The sequence below is a fragment of the Ranitomeya imitator genome, chromosome 7 (assembly GCF_032444005.1).
Source record: "Ranitomeya imitator isolate aRanImi1 chromosome 7, aRanImi1.pri, whole genome shotgun sequence".
Taxonomy (NCBI): domain Eukaryota; kingdom Metazoa; phylum Chordata; class Amphibia; order Anura; family Dendrobatidae; genus Ranitomeya; species Ranitomeya imitator.
In genome coordinates, this window is record NC_091288.1 from 206,338,026 (window position 1) to 206,358,035 (window position 20,010).

Consider the following 20,010-nt stretch of genomic DNA (forward strand, 5'->3'; position numbering starts at 1 on the left):
CCATGTTGACCATGTATGAGTGCTGTTCACAAGTTTGGGGAGGGTCTTAAATAGTCAGAAAAGGCTGGAAAAAGATAATTAATCCAAACATGTGAAGCTCATTGTTCTTTGTGCGTGAACTACTTCTTAATACTTTAGGGGAACCAAACAGAATTCTGGTGGGTTGAGGGGTTGAATAATAAATGACCCTCTGAAAAGACTTTTCACAATTTAAAAAAAAATAAACAAAGAAATAACATTCTTTTTTGCTGCAGTGCATTTCACACTTCCAGGCTGATCTACAGTCCAAATGTCACAATGCCAAGTTAATTCCAAATGTGTAAACCTGCTAAATCTGCAGGGGGTTGAATACTACTTGTAGGCACTGTATATATATATATATATATATATATATATATATATATATATATATATATATATATATATATTTTAATATATATTGTAAGACTGGTACTTTTAGGAAGTGTTTTCAGCTGGCTCATTATCATCAGAGGCAGGATTACTATACACAGGATCCACCAATCACAATGGGTGATGTCCTTATCCCGGCCCTCCCCCTCCTCCCTTTACAATACACACGCTCATTAGATGCTTCGGTGTAAAAGTTGGAGGCGGAGTCTGTTCATCGCTGCTAATGTTCATGTGCATTCCCTGAAATATGAAGTTAAGCCGCTGTTAAGGTGTTTTCTTCGGCTTTTTAAAATATTCCAACTTTTGCACAATTGAAGATGCTCCAAAATTGTGCAACTTTTGGAGCTTTTTTTTTCCAGGTCCGGCCCCTTGAACGCTATTCACGTGACCTGTTAGCAGCTTTCGGCTTTGTATAAACGTCGAGGTCCGGGCTGTACACGCGATCGCCGTGGGTGTTTACACCAATTGTGACCCAGAGGCGGCTTGTTAGTCTCGTCGTGTAAACATTTATGCTGTATGTGGCGTCATTCGGCCCCCGACCGCCGCTCTGTTTGGAAGTCACTTTCTTTATTTTCTGCTTACACTAACATGATTTTTTTTTTTTTTTCAGAGCGGAAAAAACAGAAGTTTTAAGCGATGACCTCCTAACTGTAAGTAACCTGACGTAGAATGACATTCGCGCGCCGTCCGCACCTCGGCCTTTACCTGTGTGTTTACCAAGGTGCAAGAAAAAACCTCCCAATTCCTCCCTTTCCAGAAGAACAGCTGCGCTCCCCTTACCTGCAGTGTATAATGCCGTCAGCTGGTTACACCCTGCATTACCGCACCCGTACGGACAGGGAGAGGCGCCATTGTCGCCTGCTGGGGGTTTTCATAACAGCGTTATTTTTTTTTTGTGGACCTATTTAGTATTTGATCAAATTGGGTCCCCAAAAATTCTGTTTGTCAAGAAAAATCACGTCTTAGCTGCTACCTGTAGTCTTATAGCCGTTTTTTTTTTTCTAACTTATGTCCAGTTTATATTTTGGCCCCCGGCTTTGTTTTTGTGTTGTTTTTGGGCAGCTTTTTTTTTCCTGAACTCTTTCCAGACTGGTGACAAACAGGAGCTGGGAGAGAAGAACAATCGCCTTGCTTTCCTACAATTCCCGCAGGGTGTGGGGCTGTCCCGGCTGAATCATCGGCACGGTTTGGCGGCGGTCACTATTGTTTACAACCTGCTTTTCTTAGGTTTTTATGCTAGCCTTAACATTCTGATTTCAATAAAATTCGCCCAGATGTTTTTTTTCCCCCAATGTTTTTTCTCTCGAAAGACTGGAGTGCACATCAACAGAGGAACCTTGAAAAAGAAGTATTGTAAAAATTCCATCGTACTTTTTATTTTTGTCCCTTTTTAAAGGTCGCCTCTGTCATTCTCAAGGATACAACACTAATTCAATAGTCACTTTATCTTAGGTTTTTTTTTTATCACCCCCTTGTAAATAATTTACTCTGTATAAAGGAGACTGTAATAAGTAGTGACAACAGTTCGCTTGACAAACTAAAATAATACTGCCCCTATGTACAAGAATATAACTACAATAATACTGCTCCTATGTACAAGTATATAACTACTATAATACTGCCCCTATGTACAAGAATATAACTACTATAATACTGCCCCTATATACAAGAATATAACTACTATAATACTGCTCCTATGTACAAGAATATAACTACTATAATACTGCTCCTATGTACAAGAATATAACTACTATAATACTGCTCCTATGTACAAGTATATAACTACTATAATACTGCCCCTATGTACAAGAATATAACTACTATAATACTGCCCCCTATGTACAAGAATATAACTACAATAATACTGCTCCTATGTACAAGAATATAACTACTATAATACTGCCCCCTATGTACAAGAATATAACTACTATAATACTGCTCCTATGTACAAGAATATAACTACTATAATACTGCCCCCTATGTACAAGAATATAACTACAATAATACTGCTCCTATGTACAAGAATATAACTACTATAATACTGCCCCCTATGTACAAGAATATAACTACTATAATACTGCTCCTATGTACAAGAATATAACTACTATAATACTGCCCCTATGTACAAAAATATAACTACTATAATACTGCTCCTATGTACAGGAATATAACTACTATAATACTGCTCCTATGTACAAGAATATAACTACTATAATACTGCTCCTATGTACAGGAATATAACTACTATAATACTGCTCCTATGTACAAGAATATAACTACTATAATACTGCCCCTATGTACAAGAATATAACTACTATAATACTGCCCCTATGTACAAGAATATAACTACTATAATACTGCTCCTATGTACAGGAATATAACTACTATAATATTGCCCCCTATGTTCAAGAATATAACTACTATAATACTGCCCCTATGTACAAGAACATAACTACTATAATACTGCCCATATGTACAAGAATATAACTACTATAATACTGCCCCTATGTACAAGAATATAACTACTATAATACTGCCCCTATGTACAAGAATATAACTACTATAATACTGCTCCTATGTACAGGAATATAACTACTATAATACTGCCCCTATGTACAAGAATATAACTACTATAATACTGCTCCTATGTACAAGAATATAACTACTATAATACTACCCCATGTACAAGAATATAACTACTATAATACTGCTCCTATGTACAAGAATATAACTACTATAACACTGCCCCTATGTACAAGAATATAACTACTATAATACTACCCCATGTACAAGAATATAACTACTATAATACTACCCCATGTACAAGAATATAACTACTATAATACTGCTCCTATGTACAAGAATATAACTACTATAATACTGCCCCTATGTACATATACTCCTGTGATTAGACACTATCGGTAAAACACCCGTAAACTACCTGGAAATAAAGTCTGGTGTAGTATCAGACAGGTACATATATATGGATCGATGCGGAAGTAATAGCTGTAATAGTCTCGGTACAGTACCTGTAGTGTAAAAAGGTGCCTTAAGAAAATCCGTTGCTACAAATGAATGCAGCTGGTTACTTAGCTTGTATATGCGGGAGTTGAGATCTTCCAGGCGGCTTATGCGAGCGCCGTCCTGGCCGGTGACAGGCGCTCGCGCGGCCTTTACTTGAAAGTCCTAATGCGGTACTTCGCAGGACCTGCAGTGACGTTCGGGTCACGTGATCTTGAGTCACGTGGTGCCCCTGGAGACAATACGGATCGCAGTGGGAGCCAAAAACCAACGCGTTTCGGAATGACGCGGATTCCTTCATCAGGCCCCATGTACAAGAATATCACTACTATAATACTGCCCCTATGTACAAGAATATCACTACTATAATACTGCCCCTATGTACAAGAATATCACTACTATAATACTGCCCCTATGTACAAGAATATCACTACTATAATACTGCTCCTATGTACAAGAATATAACTACTATAATACTGCCCCTATGTACAAGAATATAACTACTATAATACTGCTCCTTTGTACAAGAATATAACTACTATATTACTGCCCCTATGTACAATATAACTACTATAATACTTCCCCTATGTACAAGAATATAACTACTATAATACTGCCCCTATGTACAAGAATATAACTACTATATTACTGCTCCTATGTACAAGAATATAACTACTATAATACTGCCCCTATGTACAAGAATATAACTACTATAATACTGCCCCTATGTACAAGAATATAACTACTATAATACTGCCACTATGTACAATATAACTACTATATTACTGCTCCTATGTACAAGAATATAACTACTATAATACTGCTCCTATGTACAAGAATATAACTACTATATTACTGCTCCTATGTACAAGAATATAACTACTATAATACTGCCCCTATGTACAAGAATATAACTACTATAATACTGCCCCTATGTACAAGAATATAACTACTATAATACTGCCCCTATGTACAAGAATATAACTACTATAATACTGCCCCTATGTACAAGAATATAACTACTATAATACTGCCCCTATGTACAGGAATATAACTGCTATAATGAGTATCTGCACATGTACAGTATTTTTCCATCTGAGCTTTGTTGCTTTGTAGAATGTGACTTTTTTAGAATTGTTCACATTCTGGATGGAGATTGCGGCGGCGGCTCCCACATTAGGACACATTCCTCCCTGAGAACCTGGTACAGCTTGTTACCTTGCTGAATCCTATATGACATTTCAGGGTCTAGTCGCTGCTTTACAAGAAGGAGGCAGAATAGTTATGTAATACCAGACTATACTCGAAATTCCAGATGGTTGGTAAAAGCTTTACTAAGATTGTATGCTTTAAAAAAAAAAAAAAAAGTATACTCCTAGTCAGTGTAATGAATTGAGTCCACCAGCAGAATAGTGAGTGCAGCTCTGCGGTATAATACAGGATGTAACTCAGGATCAGTAATGTAATGTATGTACACAGTGACTGCACCAGCAGAATAGTGAGTGCAGCTCTGGAGTATAATACAGGAGGTAACTCAGGATCAGTAATGTAATGTATGTACACAGTGACTGCACCAGCAGAATAGTGAGTGCAGCTCTGGAGTATAATACAGGATGTAACTCAGGATCAGTAATGTAATGTATGTACACCGTGACTGCACCAGCAGAATAGTGAGTGCAGCTCTGGAGTATAATATAGGATGTAACTCAGGATCAGTAATGTATTTACACAGTGACTGCACCAGCAGAATAGTGAGTGCAGCTCTGAGGTATAATACAGTATGTAACTCAGGATCAGTAATGTAATGTATGTACACAGTGACTGCACCAGCAGAATAGTGAGTGCAGCTCTGAGGTATAATACGGTATGTAACTCAGGATCAATAATGTAATGTATGTACACAGTGACTGCACCAGCAGAATAGTGAGTGCAGCTCTGGAGTATAATACAGGATGTAACTCCGGATCAGTAATGTAATGTATGTACACAGTGACTGCACCAGCAGAATAGTGAGTGCAGCTCTGGAGTATAATACAGGAGGTAACTCCGGATCAGTAATGTAATGTATGTACACAGTGACTGCACCAGCAGAATAGTGAGTGCAGCTCTGAGGTATAATACAGGATGTAACTCCGGATCAGTAATGTAATGTATGTACACAGTGACTGCACCAGCAGAATAGTGAGTGCAGCTCTGGAGTATAATACAGGAGGTAACTCCGGATCAGTAATGTATGTACACAGTGACTGCACCAGCAGAATAGTGAGTGCAGCTCTGGATTATAATACAGGAGGTAACTCCGGATCAGTAATGTAATGTATCTACACAGTGACTGCGCCAGCAGAATAGTGAGTGCAGCTCTGGAGTATAATACAGGATGTAACTCAGGATCAGTAATGTAATGTATGTACACAGTGACTGCGCCAGCAGAATAGTGAGTTCAGCTCTGGGGTATAATACAGGATGTAACTCAGGATCAGTAATGTAATGTATTTACACAGTGACTGCACCAGCAGAATAGTGAGTGCAGCTCTGAGGTATAATACAGTATGTAACTCAGGATCAGTAATGTAATGTATGTACACAGTGACTGCACCAGCAGAATAGTGAGTGCAGCTCTGAGGTATAATACGGTATGTAACTCAGGATCAGTAATGTAATGTATGTACACAGTGACTGCACCAGCAGAATAGTGAGTGCAGCTCTGGAGTATAATACAGGAGGTAACTCAGGATCAGTAATGTAATGTATGTACACAGTGACTGCACCAGCAGAATATTGAGTGCAGCTCTGGGGTATAATACAGGATGTAACTCAGGATCAGTAATGTAATGTATGTACACAGTGACTGCACCAGCAGAATAGTGAGTGCAGCTCTGGAGTATAATACAGGATGTAACTCAGGATCAGTAATGTAATGTATGTACACAGTGACTGCACCAGCAGAATAGTGAGTGCAGCTCTTGGGTATAATACAGGATGTAACTCAGGATCAGTAATGTAATGTATGTACACAGTGACTGCACCAGCAGAATAGTGAGTGCAGCTCTGGAGTATAATACAGGAGGTAACTCCGGATCAGTAATGTAATGTATGTACACAGTGACTGCACCAGCAGAATAGTGCGTGCAGCTCTGGAGTATAATACAGGATGTAACTCAGGATCAGGAATGTAATGTATGTACACAGTGACTGCACCAGCAGAATAGTGAGTGCAGCTCTGGAGTATAATACAGGATGTAACTCCGGATCAGTAATGTAATGTATGTACACAGTGACTGCACCAGCAGAATAGTGAGCGCAGCTCTGGAGTATAATACAGGATGTAACTCAGGATCAGTAATGTAATGTATGTACACAGTGACTGCACCAGCAGAATAGTGAGTGCAGCTCTGGAGTATAATACAGGATGTAACTCCGGATCAGTAATGTAATGTATGTACACAGTGACTGCACCAGCAGAATAGTGAGTGCAGCTCTGGGGTATAATACAGGAGGTAACTCCGGATCAGTAATGTAATGTATGTACACAGTGACTGCACCAGCAGAATAGTGAGTGCAGCTCTGGGGTATAATACAGGAGGTAACTCCGGATCAGTAATGTAATGTATGTACACAGTGACTGCACCAGCAGAATAGTGAGTGCAGCTCTGGGGTATAATACAGGAGGTAACTCCGGATCAGTAATGTAATGTATGTACACAGTGACTGCACCAGCAGAATAGTGAGTGCAGCTCTGGAGTATAATACAGGATGTAACTCAGGATCAGTAATGTAATGTATGTACACAGTGACTGCACCAGCAGAATAGTGAGTGCAGCTCTGGAGTATAATACAGGAGGTAACTCAGGATCAGCATATGATTTTTTTCTCGTGTTATTTGATAACTTTGAGCAATCTTTAATCAGTGTCATTATGAACTATAACTCCCAGCATTTTTGAGTCTGTTTGGTTCTGCTGGGTGTTGTAGTGTCACAGCTGTCTGTCTTCCTATGTTAGCACTGTTACTCCATCTCCTTGCTGACTGTCTCCCGTGTTCGTGTTCCCCGGGTTGCGGCCTCCGCTGATTATAGCTCCTGTCCCTGTATACCAGGCATTTGGCTGGATCTGTGTCTCACGGTTCTCTGTGCCAAGTCTGAGTCACTTTCCCTGCACCGGGCAGGTGGAGAAGTCACTTTATAGAAGAAACGGGAAAGGATTAACTCTTTCACTGCCCAAATGATTTTCATGGTTTCGTGTCATTTTAAAGCCCGGCCATTGATCACGAGGCGGAATTTGGAGTTAGGTGACCCCCTAATCGCACCCCACTGCCATTCTCTGCATTGGTCACCATTGGATTGTCACCTGCTGATTGGCGGCAGCCCACAGGGAGCTTTGCTCTCCGCCCCGCAGCTTTCCTAATATCACTCCCTTTAAGGACTGTGCAGGATCGGCAGCTCGGCCCCATACAGTTGTAGCCCCCCGACACCCCCTATATCAACTGGTATCCAGTCTAAAGGGTGGTCCATACTGCTAGCACTTCCCGTGGAGGCCGCCTTTCCGTGAACACTGATATTTTGCGCTCCACCGCCCTATGCTTTGTTCTGTTTGACGTTTCCAGGGGATTATGGGGGATTTCTGCAGTCGATCTCTCCTACCATCCGCAGCTGTGTAACATAGCACCAGTCTCTTTTTTTTTTCTGCTTTTGTTAATCACCTTCCAAGACGGGACATTTTTCCTCCTTCTGTTTTATAAGGGTTCATTCATACGTTTCCTTACTGCAATCCCAGGGTCAATGAAAGACAGTAATGCAGATGATTGCATGCTTTACCGATCCAGTCCGGGGTCCGACCAGTGCAAGTGAGGTGACTGGGGCAGCCCTGCTTGGACTTATCTATACCGCCACCTCCATTATTGCTTATGTGCGACATGTTCCTGCTGCATCAGCTTTCCATTACTTACAGTGCACGGCATCCAGGGGGTGCATATAGGGAAATGACCCCCCCCCCCTTCCCCTCCGGGTATGTCACCCAGCTTTACTTTGCTAATCACGGTTCTGGTTCTTGTCGTTTTCTAGATCGAGAAGCGAATGGACGCAGTCAGGTTCGTCTGCCATAATGCCCACAAGAAGATTTTGGGCTGTTTGCAGGTGCCGCCTGGCAGTGACCCGGAGAAGAGATATGTGAGTACCGTCCCTGGGCAATGACTCCAATGATTTACAGTCATCCATCCATCTACATATTCCAGTCATTAATGCCTGAGAAATTCCCTAGAAAATAACATTGTCGGGACTTAGGGTTGGACTGGCCGACGAGAGAACCGTAGAATCCTCTGGTGGGCCCTGGCTTCTCCATCAGGAGAGTTTATATTGCAAACCTTGCAGCTGCTATAGGGTTCTTGAATGATGGAGAACCTGGTGCCACCATCTGAATTTCATATTGCTGGGACTAGGGTTGGACTGGCCAATGAGAGAACCGTAGAATCCTCTGGTGGGCCCTGACTTCTTTTTCAGGAGATTTTACAGTGCAATCATTGCAGCTGCTGTAGGGTTCTTGAGTGATGGAGAACCTGTCGCCACCATCTGAATTTCATATTGCTGGGACTAGGGTTGGACTGGCCAATGAGAGAACCGTAGAATCCTCTGGTGGGCCCTGACTTCTTTTTCAGGAGATTTTACAGTGCAATCATTGCAGCTGCTGTAGGGTTCTTGAGTGATGGAGAACCTGTCGCCACCATCTGAATTTCATATTGCTGGGACTAGGGTTGGACTGGCCAATGAGAGAACCGTAGAATCCTCTGGTGGGCCCTGGCTTCTCCTTCAGGAGAGTTTATAGTGCAGTCATTACAGCTACTATAGGGTTCTTGAATGATGGAGAACCTGTCGCCACCATCTGAATTTCATATTGCTGGGACTAGGGTTGTAATGGCCAAGGAGAGAACTGTAGAATCCTCTGGTGGGCTGTGGCTTCTCCTTCAGGAGAGTTTATATTGCAAACCTTGCAGCTGCTATAGGGTTCTTGAATGATGGAGAACCTGGTGCCACCATCTGAATTTCATATTTCGGGGACTACGGTTGGACTGGCCAACGAGTGAACTGTAGAAACCTCTGGTGGGCTGTGGCTTCTTCTTCAGGAGAGTTTATATTGCAAACATTGCAGCTTCTATGGGTTTTTGGAATGGGGAGAACCTGTCGCCACCATCTGATTTTCACGTTGTCTGGACTAGGACTGAACAGGCCAATGAGAGAACCGTAGAATCTGGATTTTAACTGTATCCGAACAATCACGTGCTAACGGATCGTATCAGCAAGCAGAGCTGAATCCTAACATTGTGCGCCTTACGGCTTTACTACCTGATACCGGGCCTGCTAAGAATTAGTCTGGGTGCGAAAAACCACTTTACTGGTGATAATGTATTGGTTTTGCAGAGATAAAAGGTGGGCCCTAAGAATCAAGTCCTGTGGTGGTCTGATGTTCTTCAGTCTGACACTGGGACTTGGAACCCATTTATAATGGGTAAAATTGTCATTCTTCAAATTAACCCTTTTGTTTCCTTTGCAGAAAAAGTTGCCTCTTATGGGGGTGTCTCAGTCCTTGAATGAAGGTTGTGGACAACTCAGCGATGAAACCCTTTTAGGGTAAGTGACAAGGGGTGGTGAGAAGACGCATCCATCAAGATCAATCTTTACAGTCGCCCCAGTGCTCATCCCTTGTGCAGAAAGATGTCTGGAGAATTTTAAAGGGTTATACTCAACATTAAAAATTAATATTGTAAAAAGATTGAAAAAAAAAAAAAAACAACTTTTTAAAATGGCTACCATTAAAAATCTTCCAAGGACGGTCTCCAAATATGCAGAGTGGCGGTTTTGCCCCATGTCAGTAGATTGATCGTGTTATTTCTGTCTTTTAGGAAGACCTTGAATTCGTGTGGAGACGCAGAGCTGCGGCTGGCCCAGGAGCTCTCTCAGCACGAGTTCCAGATTGAAAAAGACGTCTTAGAACCCCTGAACCAGCTGACGGAGGTAAATCCGCTGCCGGACCCCACATGTCTGACACTACGGATCAACACGTAACTTGCATTCTCTCGCCTGTACCTCTGGGGGGGGTCGCAGAAGATTGTGCCCGGAGTCCCCAAAGGAACGGGCCAGAGTGTGACTGCTGCATAGAAATACATGAAACTTTCACGCTCTGGTCGGAAGAGCTGCCGGCCAGTCTGTGTACTCGGTCCAACTTATACGGGTGTCTGACTGTGACCTCATATATGTGCAAACTGTGTCTAGGTCCACATATACTCAGGCTTTGGTTACAAGGCCACAACACTGGTAACGCTGCCAATGATTGCGTTCTTTTATGAAAGTGAATGGTGTCACATTGCACCCCGTAAGGTACCCTGACATCTGAAAAAAAAAAAAATCCAAATGGATCTGACTTTTTGCCATTTACTCCAGGTTGATATCCCCAACATCCAGAAGCAGAGGAAACAGCTGGCTAAGCTCGTACTAGACATGGATTCTGCACGAGGAAGGTGAGAAAATAATGTATTTATGAATGCGGAGGATGTCCTCTAAACCGAACTTAAAGCTACAAAAATGACGCACTTGTGCCCAACACCCTGTACTGTAGTCTGTGGGATTTAGAGATGACAGCTGAGCGTGCACTCTCTTCCTACGCGTTTTCCCCGCCTAACACTTTTAGCAAGGTTCCAGGCACTTGCTTTCATCCCGAGTCTCAGTCCTAAGACCCCTCACATTCTAGACACCTGCAACCTGTCCTGTAAATCTGCCATAAATGTTTGTCGGCACATTACCCTCCTCGTAATATATGGATTGGTGAATCGTCGTCTACCTCTCTCTGGTCCGTGCCATTTCTTCTGCTCCCATGAAGCCCCCACATCCCTCCCATTGTTGCCATAGGCTGACATGTCAATGCTTTTTTTTTTGTGTGTTGTGGTTTTTATCTGCAGGTATAACCAAGCGCAGAAATCCTCAAGTACTAATTTCCAAATGCAGCCAGGGAAGCTGGACTCCTTAAGAGAAGAGATGGAAGAAGCGGAGAATAAAGTGGAACAATGCAAGGTGACCGGAAAGACACAGTTGTGTATTTAGGGGGCTTTTACAATATCGCTGGCCCGTTATACAGTTTCTTATGGTCTGGTTATATTCACTGGTCGCTATACAGATATTTTGAATATCATTATTTGCACGTCACATAGATGCCCCGTTTTTGTGCAGACGATTATTCCTAACTTCCATTCCTCAATCTCCTTACAGGATCAGCTAGCAGCCGACATGTACAATTTTCTCTCCAAAGAGGGGGAGTACGGTCTATTTTTCGTCACGGTAAGACAGATACTGATCATAAGTGTTGCCCTACCTGACGGGTGCAGAACTGGAGGGTCCGTGGGCGACTTAAACTTTTGCGCACAACAGCTTGAATGATCAACTTGGCAGATTTACATTGGGCAAATGTAAGAAAATCGATGCAAACCAGATGGGGAGAAATGATGATGATTATTGCTGTTCAGTCCCAATACAGTTTGCAGATCGTCGGCAGCACATCGCCTGTTTACACTATTGTGCTACCGAGAATGGCCGCCTAGAAGATGGGAGCAGCTGTCCAGACAGCGTTCCGGTCAATGCTTACGAACGCTCATTTGCTAAATTATTGGACCTGCAGTAATTTTTAAGGAGACTATAATTAATGGGGCTGCAGCTCCTTCTTCCTGCATGCAGCGCCCCCCGATTATCAGGGGTCTTCCACCTGCCCCCCATGCACTTCAGTCCTGCCGTAGTTCCCTGCACAGGCGAAGAAGTTGCACCAAAGAAAAGCCGTGACCTTGAGATTCTCCAATTCCTACCGATCTACCATCACTTTTTAATATTGAAGTCCCCCAATTAATATTTCATTGGTTCCCATGTGCCCCCCATGTCGTGCATTTCATTTCGGAGTTGTTGTTTTTTTTCTTACTTTATATTCTTTTATTTCCTTCTTTCTTGGATTGTGTCACTGACTCCATGTTAGCCGTGAGCAAAGGGCACAAAGGTGGCGAGCCGCCTGTACGAGGACCCCGCACCTTTACCCCCCGCGCCTTTACCCCCCGCGCCTTTACCCCCCGCGCCTTTACCCCCGCACCTTTACCCCCGCACCTTTACCCCCCGCACCTTTACCCCCCGCGCCTTTACCCCCCGCACCTTTACCCCCGTACCTTTAGGGTATGTGCACACGTCCGGATTTTTTGTGTTTTTTTTTGTGGAATTTCGCTATAAAAACGCTATAAATCCGGTAAAAAAAAAACACTAACATTATGCATCCTATCTTTTAGAATGCATTCCGCATTTTTTGTGCATATGTTAGCGTTTTTTTCCGCAAAAAAAAAAACGCATTCCGCAAAATAAACTGACATGCTCATTCTTTTTGCGGATTTTTTGCGGATTTCCTATCAGAAAGGACATTCCGGAAAAAAAAAAAATCCGCAAAAATTCCGCGCAAAATCCGCTCAAAAAACGTGCAAATTCCGCGAGAAATCCGCGCGAAAAAAGGACGCGGATTTCTGGCAGAATTCTCAGGATTTGGTCAGGAAATAATCCTGACGTGTGCACATACCTTTACCCCCGCACCTTTACCCCCGCACCTTTAACCCTGCACCTTTACCCGCAGGAGTTATGGGATGTAAAGCCATCGCCTCGCGTCTCCTCTATTTAAGTGTTTCTTCACCAACGTGCAACGCAGAAATATGTTTTCTCTGACCCTAAAGTTTCCCCCCCTTTGAAAAGTTAAAATCGAAGTTGCGACTATTGCAATTATTTCAGAAGCTTTTTACCTGCAGAAATCTATTGTATTTGGGTCGCAATATCATCATGGTTTCTTTTTTTTTTTTGTACTGGGGGTCCGGCTGCTGAGACCCTCCCAATGTTTTCAAGACAAAGGTCCAGAACTCAGAGCAGTAGTGAGCATGTGCAACCGCTGTGAATGGTACTTTTCGCACATGCTCAGTACTACGTCAGTTCCATTTTTGGTCCCAGCTTCCAGGGGTAGGAAGGCGTCGGCTGGGACCCTCCACAGCTAGATTTCCGAGCAGCCGTAGGTCGCCTTTTCTTGTTTTCCAGGTCTGTACGTCACACACGTGTCTCACTTGCCTCATTGTGTTTTGTTTCTTTGTCTGTGGGTCATGTCTTCAGTTATTAGAGGCACAAGCAGAATACCATAGAAGAGCACTATCTGTATTAGAAAAAGCACTGCCTGAAATCCAGGCCCAGCAAGGTAACCCTTCACAGCCGCCTGGCTTCTTGCACTCTCTCAGCTTTGGCTTGATCTTACCCTCCGGCACAATGTGTCCTGTTTGTGCGTCCTACTCTCTGGGACCTAGAAGGCGCAGTACCAGGAGCCGGCCCCAGCGCCGCCATACTTGCCCTTCGGTGCCACGTGCCGGCAGAGTTGGAGGTTGCTCTGTTTCCTGCTAGTCTCTCTAATTTTCACTCTTTTTGCTGTGACCTTTGTTTCTGCCTCTTTCCTCCATAACACTGTGCTTTGTGGGTGTAAGATTGAAAGAGCACTCTCCGCCATTATAAGAAATGTGTAAGAAATAATAGACTGACTGCAGCGGTTTTCTGCCCGGCTGTGGACCCCCGGACAACTATGAATATCTTTCCTCAGTTGTCAGAATGTAATTGTCCAGAGACCACTATATATGTGTGAACGGACTAGTAATTGGCGCTATACTACCTGAACACCAAGTGCTGTTCTATAATACCGCCATCATGAGCACGGCGGCACTACGGCTCCGTTTGGTATGGGCCGGTGCCATAGAGTAGCATAAACCTTCTGATCCCCACCATGACTATGATTTTACACGCCAGAGGACCCCCGATGTTTCGGAGGTCCATACAGCACCTGAAGAAGCCTGTAGCGGAACCATTTTTTACATTTGGCTGGAGTTGCTCTTTAATATGTTGGCCCCAAATCATTAACCATTTGTGTGGACATAATGGGGTTGGATTCTGCCAGTGAATAATTACTACGGCGTTTGGTACCAGGCTCGTTTGTCACGTGGATATCTAACATACAGTTACGGATCCGCGCCGGTGTTTCGCCGTCTCTTGCTGCTTCCTTTTCATTTTCTGATTTTTCTATAAAGCTTCATCCTCCAGTTTCGCTGCTCACTAGAATGACTTTTCGGCTTTTCCCTCCATTGCGTTCTTCCTTTCGCCCCAGACAAGTGGACGGAGAAGCCGGCGTTCGGCACGGCGCTGGAGGAGCACTTGAAGCGCAGCTCGCGGGACATTGCGGTTCCCATTGAAGCCTGTGTGATGATGCTGCTCGAAACCGGCATGAAGGAAGAGGTGGGTAGCCCTCCATATCTCGTAGCCCTCCGTATCTCGTAGCCCTCCATATCTCGCAGCCCTTTATATCTCGTAGCCCTCCATATCTCGCAGCCCTCCATATCTCGCGGCCCTCCGTATCTCGCGGCCCTCCGTATCTCGCGACCCTCCGTATCTCGCAGCCCTCCGTATCTCGTAGCCCTCCGTATCTCGTAGCCCTCCGTATCTCGTGGCCCCTCCATATCTCGTGGCCCCTCCATATCTCGTGGCCCCTCCATATCTCGTGGCCCCTCCATATCTCATAGCCCTCCGTATCTCGCAGCCCTTTATATCTCGTAGCCCTCCATATCTCGCAGCCCTCCGTATCTCGCAGCCCTTTATATCTCGTAGCCCTCCATATCTCGCGGCCCTCCATATCTCGCGGCCCTCTGTATCTCGCGGCCTTCCGTATCTCGCGGCCTTCCGTATCTCGCGGCCCTCCGTATCTCGCGGCCCTCCGTATCTCGCGGCCCTCCATATCTCGCGGCCCTCTGTATCTCGCGGCCTTCCGTATCTCGCGGCCTTCCGTATCTCGCGGCCCTCCGTATCTCGCGGCCCTCCGTATCTCGCGGCCCTCCGTATCTCGCGGCCCTCCGTATCTCGCGGCCCTCCATAACTCGTAGCCCTCCATATCTCGTAGCCCTCCGTATCTCGCTGCCCTCCGTATCTCGCAGCCCTCTATATCTCGCGGCCCTCCATGTCACCGGTGGTCATGTGTGTCCAGCAGGGTGGGAGATCCCACTTATCCGGTCTGGGACTATTCCTTTCTCCTGCAGGACAGATGACTCCAGTCTTCAGCTCATTAGTAGAGTGGAGGTAACGGTCAGATTCTTTTCTGCAGGGATTGTTCAGGATAGCCGCCGGCGCCTCCAAGCTCAAGAAGCTAAAAGCCGCTCTGGACTGCTCCACGTCCCACCTGGAAGAGTTTTACTCGGACCCCCACGCCGTGGCAGGTAAGAGTCCCACATACATCCCTCTAGAGATGGCGGCACACCCGTCCGTGGCCTGCATTAGGTATTAAAGCTCATCTTCAATCACATACATTTGGATGAGGTGCGGACACGTCCTGTGGACAACACGGGGGCTATATGTGAACCCAAGATAACGTTAAAAGATTTAAAAAAAACAAAACATTTCTTTCTGGATTGTCTCCCCCTAGAGTCCATAGAAAACATCCTGTATACCCCATTTGGTGTAAACTCATTTTTGGGATGATATAAAGTATTTTTTGGGCGCTGGCATTTTGAGTAGTAGGTAGTTATAAGACAGAACGCCATTGTTACGACGCCCCCTGGTGACCAAATTATTATGAAATTGATAGCGGTGTAATATCTTATTTTCGTTTAAAGGGGCGTTAAAGTCTTACCTCCGCGAGCTGCCAGAGCCCCTGATGACCTTCGCCTTGTACGAGGAGTGGATCGCTGCCGGGAAGTAAGCAGAATCGCATTTATTTATGAAGCTTTTGTGCGGAGTAGAAAATCTTGATGGTATCGCTAAAAGCATTTGGAAATGGAAGTGGAGTGATCCGGGCCATTACCGCTGCTCAGAGCCTGTCAGTATCCGGGCCGAGGCTGCGCGGGGACCCACATCGCCATCACAAAGCATGGCGTCTTAAAGGGGCCCTCCAGGATAAGCGGATACTGTGACTCTCCATCATGTTCTGAGATCCGCCACTAGTGTAGGTTTATTTTCTGACTCACTTTTTATATACTTCATCATCAGTGTCCAAGACCAGAACACAAAGCTGCAGAATTTGTGGGTTGTGTGCCAGAAACTACCCAAGACCAACTTTGAAAACTTCAGGTAACTGCTCCAAAGTTAGAAGAAACTTCTACACTGTGTGCGCCTGTTCCTCCGACCCCTCCCTCTCCCGACCCCCTGCCTCTCCCGACCCCCTGCCTCTCCCGACCCCCTGCCTCTCCCGACCCCCCTGCCTCTCCCGACCCCCTGCCTCTCCCGACCCCCCCCCTGCCTCTCCCGGACACCCCCCTGCCTCTCCCGGACACCCCCCTGCCTCTCCCGGACACCCCCCTGCCTCTCCCGGACACCCCCCTGCCTCTCCCGGACTCCCCCCTGCCTCTCCCGGACACCCCCCTGCCTCTCCCGGACACCCCCCGCCTCTCCCGACCCCCCGCCTCTCCCGACCCCCCGCCTCTCCCGACCCCCTATCTTTCCCGACCCCCTGCCTCTCCCGGACACCCCCCTGCCTCTCCCGGACACCCCCTGCCTCTCCCGGACACCCCCCTGCCTCTCCCGGACCCCCCCCCCCATACACAGGAAAGCCTCCTGCTGTAAGACACTTCTATCGGTGGCTTAACCTCCAGAGAGCATAAAGACCCCCATATACATTAGATACCGCTCTGTGTATGAGAGTCTTAAGGGTCTTATTCATTTATTTTTTCCTTTAATTTTGGATTTAAAAGTTATTTTTGCAATTGGAATTCATTACAAATTCTTCACCGTTTGCCTTTTACAGCCTCTTTATTTTCCTGCACATGATGTGGCCATAAATCAGCAGCTCAGACAAAGACAGAGGAGTTACAAACTCCCCATCAGACCTTCAGAACGAGCTCACTGATGGATTTTTAGTTACCTCATTCTGCAGCCAGCAGCATAAAGGCTGTAGAAGGCAAACGGTGCAACATTTCTATTGGAACCCGGTTGCAAACTTGATTTTTGGCCCCTGATACATGCACTGAAGTAAAAAACAAAAAAACAAAAACAAATTTGTCCTCAATGACTGACGACCAGTGACTAATAACTGTCAGACTATTTGGCCATATAATCAGGATTTCCGTTCTGTTCACACCACGACCCCGGAGTATGGGGATCTGGCTCCCTGTGTATGCATACGATTGCTTTATGGTCTCCCCTGGTTGTTGGGCTTCCACCCATCCCCCCATCCGTGACCATTTATTATCACAGCGCGTTATATCACATCGCTCTCTTCTTTCTCCAGGTATCTGGTAAAGTTCTTGGCCAAGCTGAGTCAGAGCAGCGACGTGAACAAGATGACGCCCAGCAACATTGCAATTGTTCTTGGCCCAAATCTTCTGTGGTCGAGGCACGAAGGGTGAGTAGTAAGATGGCGAGGAAAAGCGATCGCGCGTCCATAGAATAAGCCATCGCTTCATGATCAACCCCTGGGACCCACGCCGATCCGGAGAGTGGGGGGTGTAGTAGCTTTGTGCCCCCTGCATTTCTTTTCCAGTGGCTATAAACTGACCAGAGATGCAGGAAGCATTGTTTGCAAGGACGGAGGAGGTATTGTTTGCAAGGACGGAGGAGGTATTGTTTGCAAGGTCGGAGGAGGTATTGTTTGCAAGGTCGGAGGAGGTATTGTTTGCAAGGACGGAGGAGGTGGTGTTTGCAAGGTCGGAGGAGGTATTGTTTGCAAGGACGGAGGAGGTGGTGTTTGCAAGGACGGAGGAGGTATTGTTTGCAAGGACGGAGGAGCTATTGTTTGCAAGGACGGAGGAGGTATTGTTTGCAAGGTCGGAGGAGGTATTGTTTGCAAGGACGGAGGAGGTATTGTTTGCAAGGACGGAGGAGGTATTGTTTGCAAGGACGGAGGAGGTATTGTTTGCAAGGTCGGAGGAGGTATTGTTTGCAAGGACGGAGGAGGTATTGTTTGCAAGGTCGGAGGAGGTATTGTTTGCAAGGACGGAGGAGGTATTGTTTGCAAGGACGGAGGAGGTATTGTTTGCAAGGACGGAGGAGGTATTGTTTGCAAGGACGGAGGAGGTATTGTTTGCAAGGACGGAGGAGGTATTGTTTGCAAGGTCGGAGGAGGTATTGTTTGCAAGGTCGGAGGAGGTATTGTTTGCAAGGACGGAGGAGGTATTGTTTGCAAGGACGGAGGAGGTATTGTTTGCAAGGTCGGAGGAGGTATTGTTTGCAAGGTCGGAGGAGGTGTTGTTTGCAAGTCGGAGGAGGTATTGTTTGCAAGTCGGAGGAGGTGTTGTTTGCAAGGTCGGAGGAGGTATTGTTTGCAAGGTCGGAGGAGGTATTGTTTGCAAGGTCGGAAGCCTCCAAACTCTCCCGATTGTTGTAAAGTGACCGCTTCCCTTTTAATAGACAATTATGGGCCTATTTAAGGTGTTATTTAAGGTGCGGCTATGAATTCTGCACCTCTCCTCTGCAGCTCGTCGCACACCCGCGCCCCGTTCAGTAGGGATTGCTCCTCTGCAGGGGCGACCGTCTATCTCCATGTCTTCCCACCAGGGTAACTGGCTATAATCTAGAGCTCCGCGGCCGGGGAGGAATGTGCGGCGCTGCGGTTCGGGTGTCAGTTTGCTGTTCCCAGGCCTGTGGTTTCCCATCTTGGACAGACTTCATGCACTCTCTGTAATTTTCGGCATGCCGCCCTCTTTCTCTGGGTATCGCCTTACCCACATCTGTTCACATACATATAATTTAGCTGTCGCCGCTCATCGTCTCTGTGTCCCTGATAGTTTCAAAAGGAAAGCAAGAAAAAAATGCTTAAAGGATTGTTCCACTACTTTTATCGATATCATATAGGTCCGATGTGCGGCCCCTCCACTGATCGGCCGTTTCCTGCGCCTTCGCCGCCCGCTGGACATGAGCTGTTGCATTGCTGAACTACTACACCACTCCATCAACTGTGTACTGGCCGCTGCTGGTTACTGCAGATCCACCCCAGTATAAGTGGTGGAACAACCCCCTAAAATACATTGATTTCTACAGCACAATTCGCCACCGGGGGGCGCAAGCTGAGAACAGATGTATACAGCTAGAATTGTTTTTTTATCAAAGGTCCATCTTCAGTTTTCTCCCCCTGAGTGATTGTTTTGCTCCAGATATTTATGTATTCTCCGCTCCCAGAGGGGGAAGGAGACTGATTCTGCACAGTAACCAAAAGTGATACGTGGAAGGAAGTACGGTAATATAAAAAGACTTAAAGCAGCTTTTGGTATGAAACATGATTTAACCATTTAACAACTATACATATAGAAACAATTCAATTTGTTTAATAAATCAGACGCCACGTTGGATTCTAATTTTTTTTCCCCTCTGTTTATTGATCTCCAAAATATTCCCAGCGCTCTACAAAGGTAAACTTTTTTTTTTTTTTACTTTCTGCAGTACTCTGGCGGAGATGGCGGCTGCGACCTCGGTCCACGTGGTGACGATCATTGAGCCCATCATACAGCACGCCGACTGGTTCTTCCCTGAAGGTACCGCTCTCTTATGTAATGTTACAATGATCATCGACGAGGGC

The 20,010-nt window shown here is 45.5% G+C and overlaps 1 protein-coding gene across 3 annotated transcripts in view; it reads left to right on the forward strand.

Moving 5' to 3' along the window:
* The window catches only part of ARHGAP17 (Rho GTPase activating protein 17), a 66,271-nt gene that overhangs the window by 36,408 nt on the left and 9,853 nt on the right, over nt 1-20,010 (forward strand). For all 3 annotated transcript variants that reach the window (XM_069734553.1, XM_069734551.1, XM_069734552.1), the window contains exons 2-15: nt 1,022-1,061; nt 8,490-8,594; nt 9,973-10,049; nt 10,322-10,433; nt 10,860-10,936; nt 11,375-11,486; nt 11,682-11,750; nt 13,590-13,671; nt 14,623-14,750; nt 15,610-15,721; nt 16,118-16,199; nt 16,491-16,571; nt 17,728-17,841; nt 19,875-19,966. In XM_069734553.1, the coding sequence (XP_069590654.1) occupies nt 1,022-1,061; nt 8,490-8,594; nt 9,973-10,049; nt 10,322-10,433; nt 10,860-10,936; nt 11,375-11,486; nt 11,682-11,750; nt 13,590-13,671; nt 14,623-14,750; nt 15,610-15,721; nt 16,118-16,199; nt 16,491-16,571; nt 17,728-17,841; nt 19,875-19,966 (1,283 nt within the window). The remainder of the gene's footprint in view (nt 1-1,021; nt 1,062-8,489; nt 8,595-9,972; nt 10,050-10,321; nt 10,434-10,859; nt 10,937-11,374; nt 11,487-11,681; nt 11,751-13,589; nt 13,672-14,622; nt 14,751-15,609; nt 15,722-16,117; nt 16,200-16,490; nt 16,572-17,727; nt 17,842-19,874; nt 19,967-20,010) is intronic.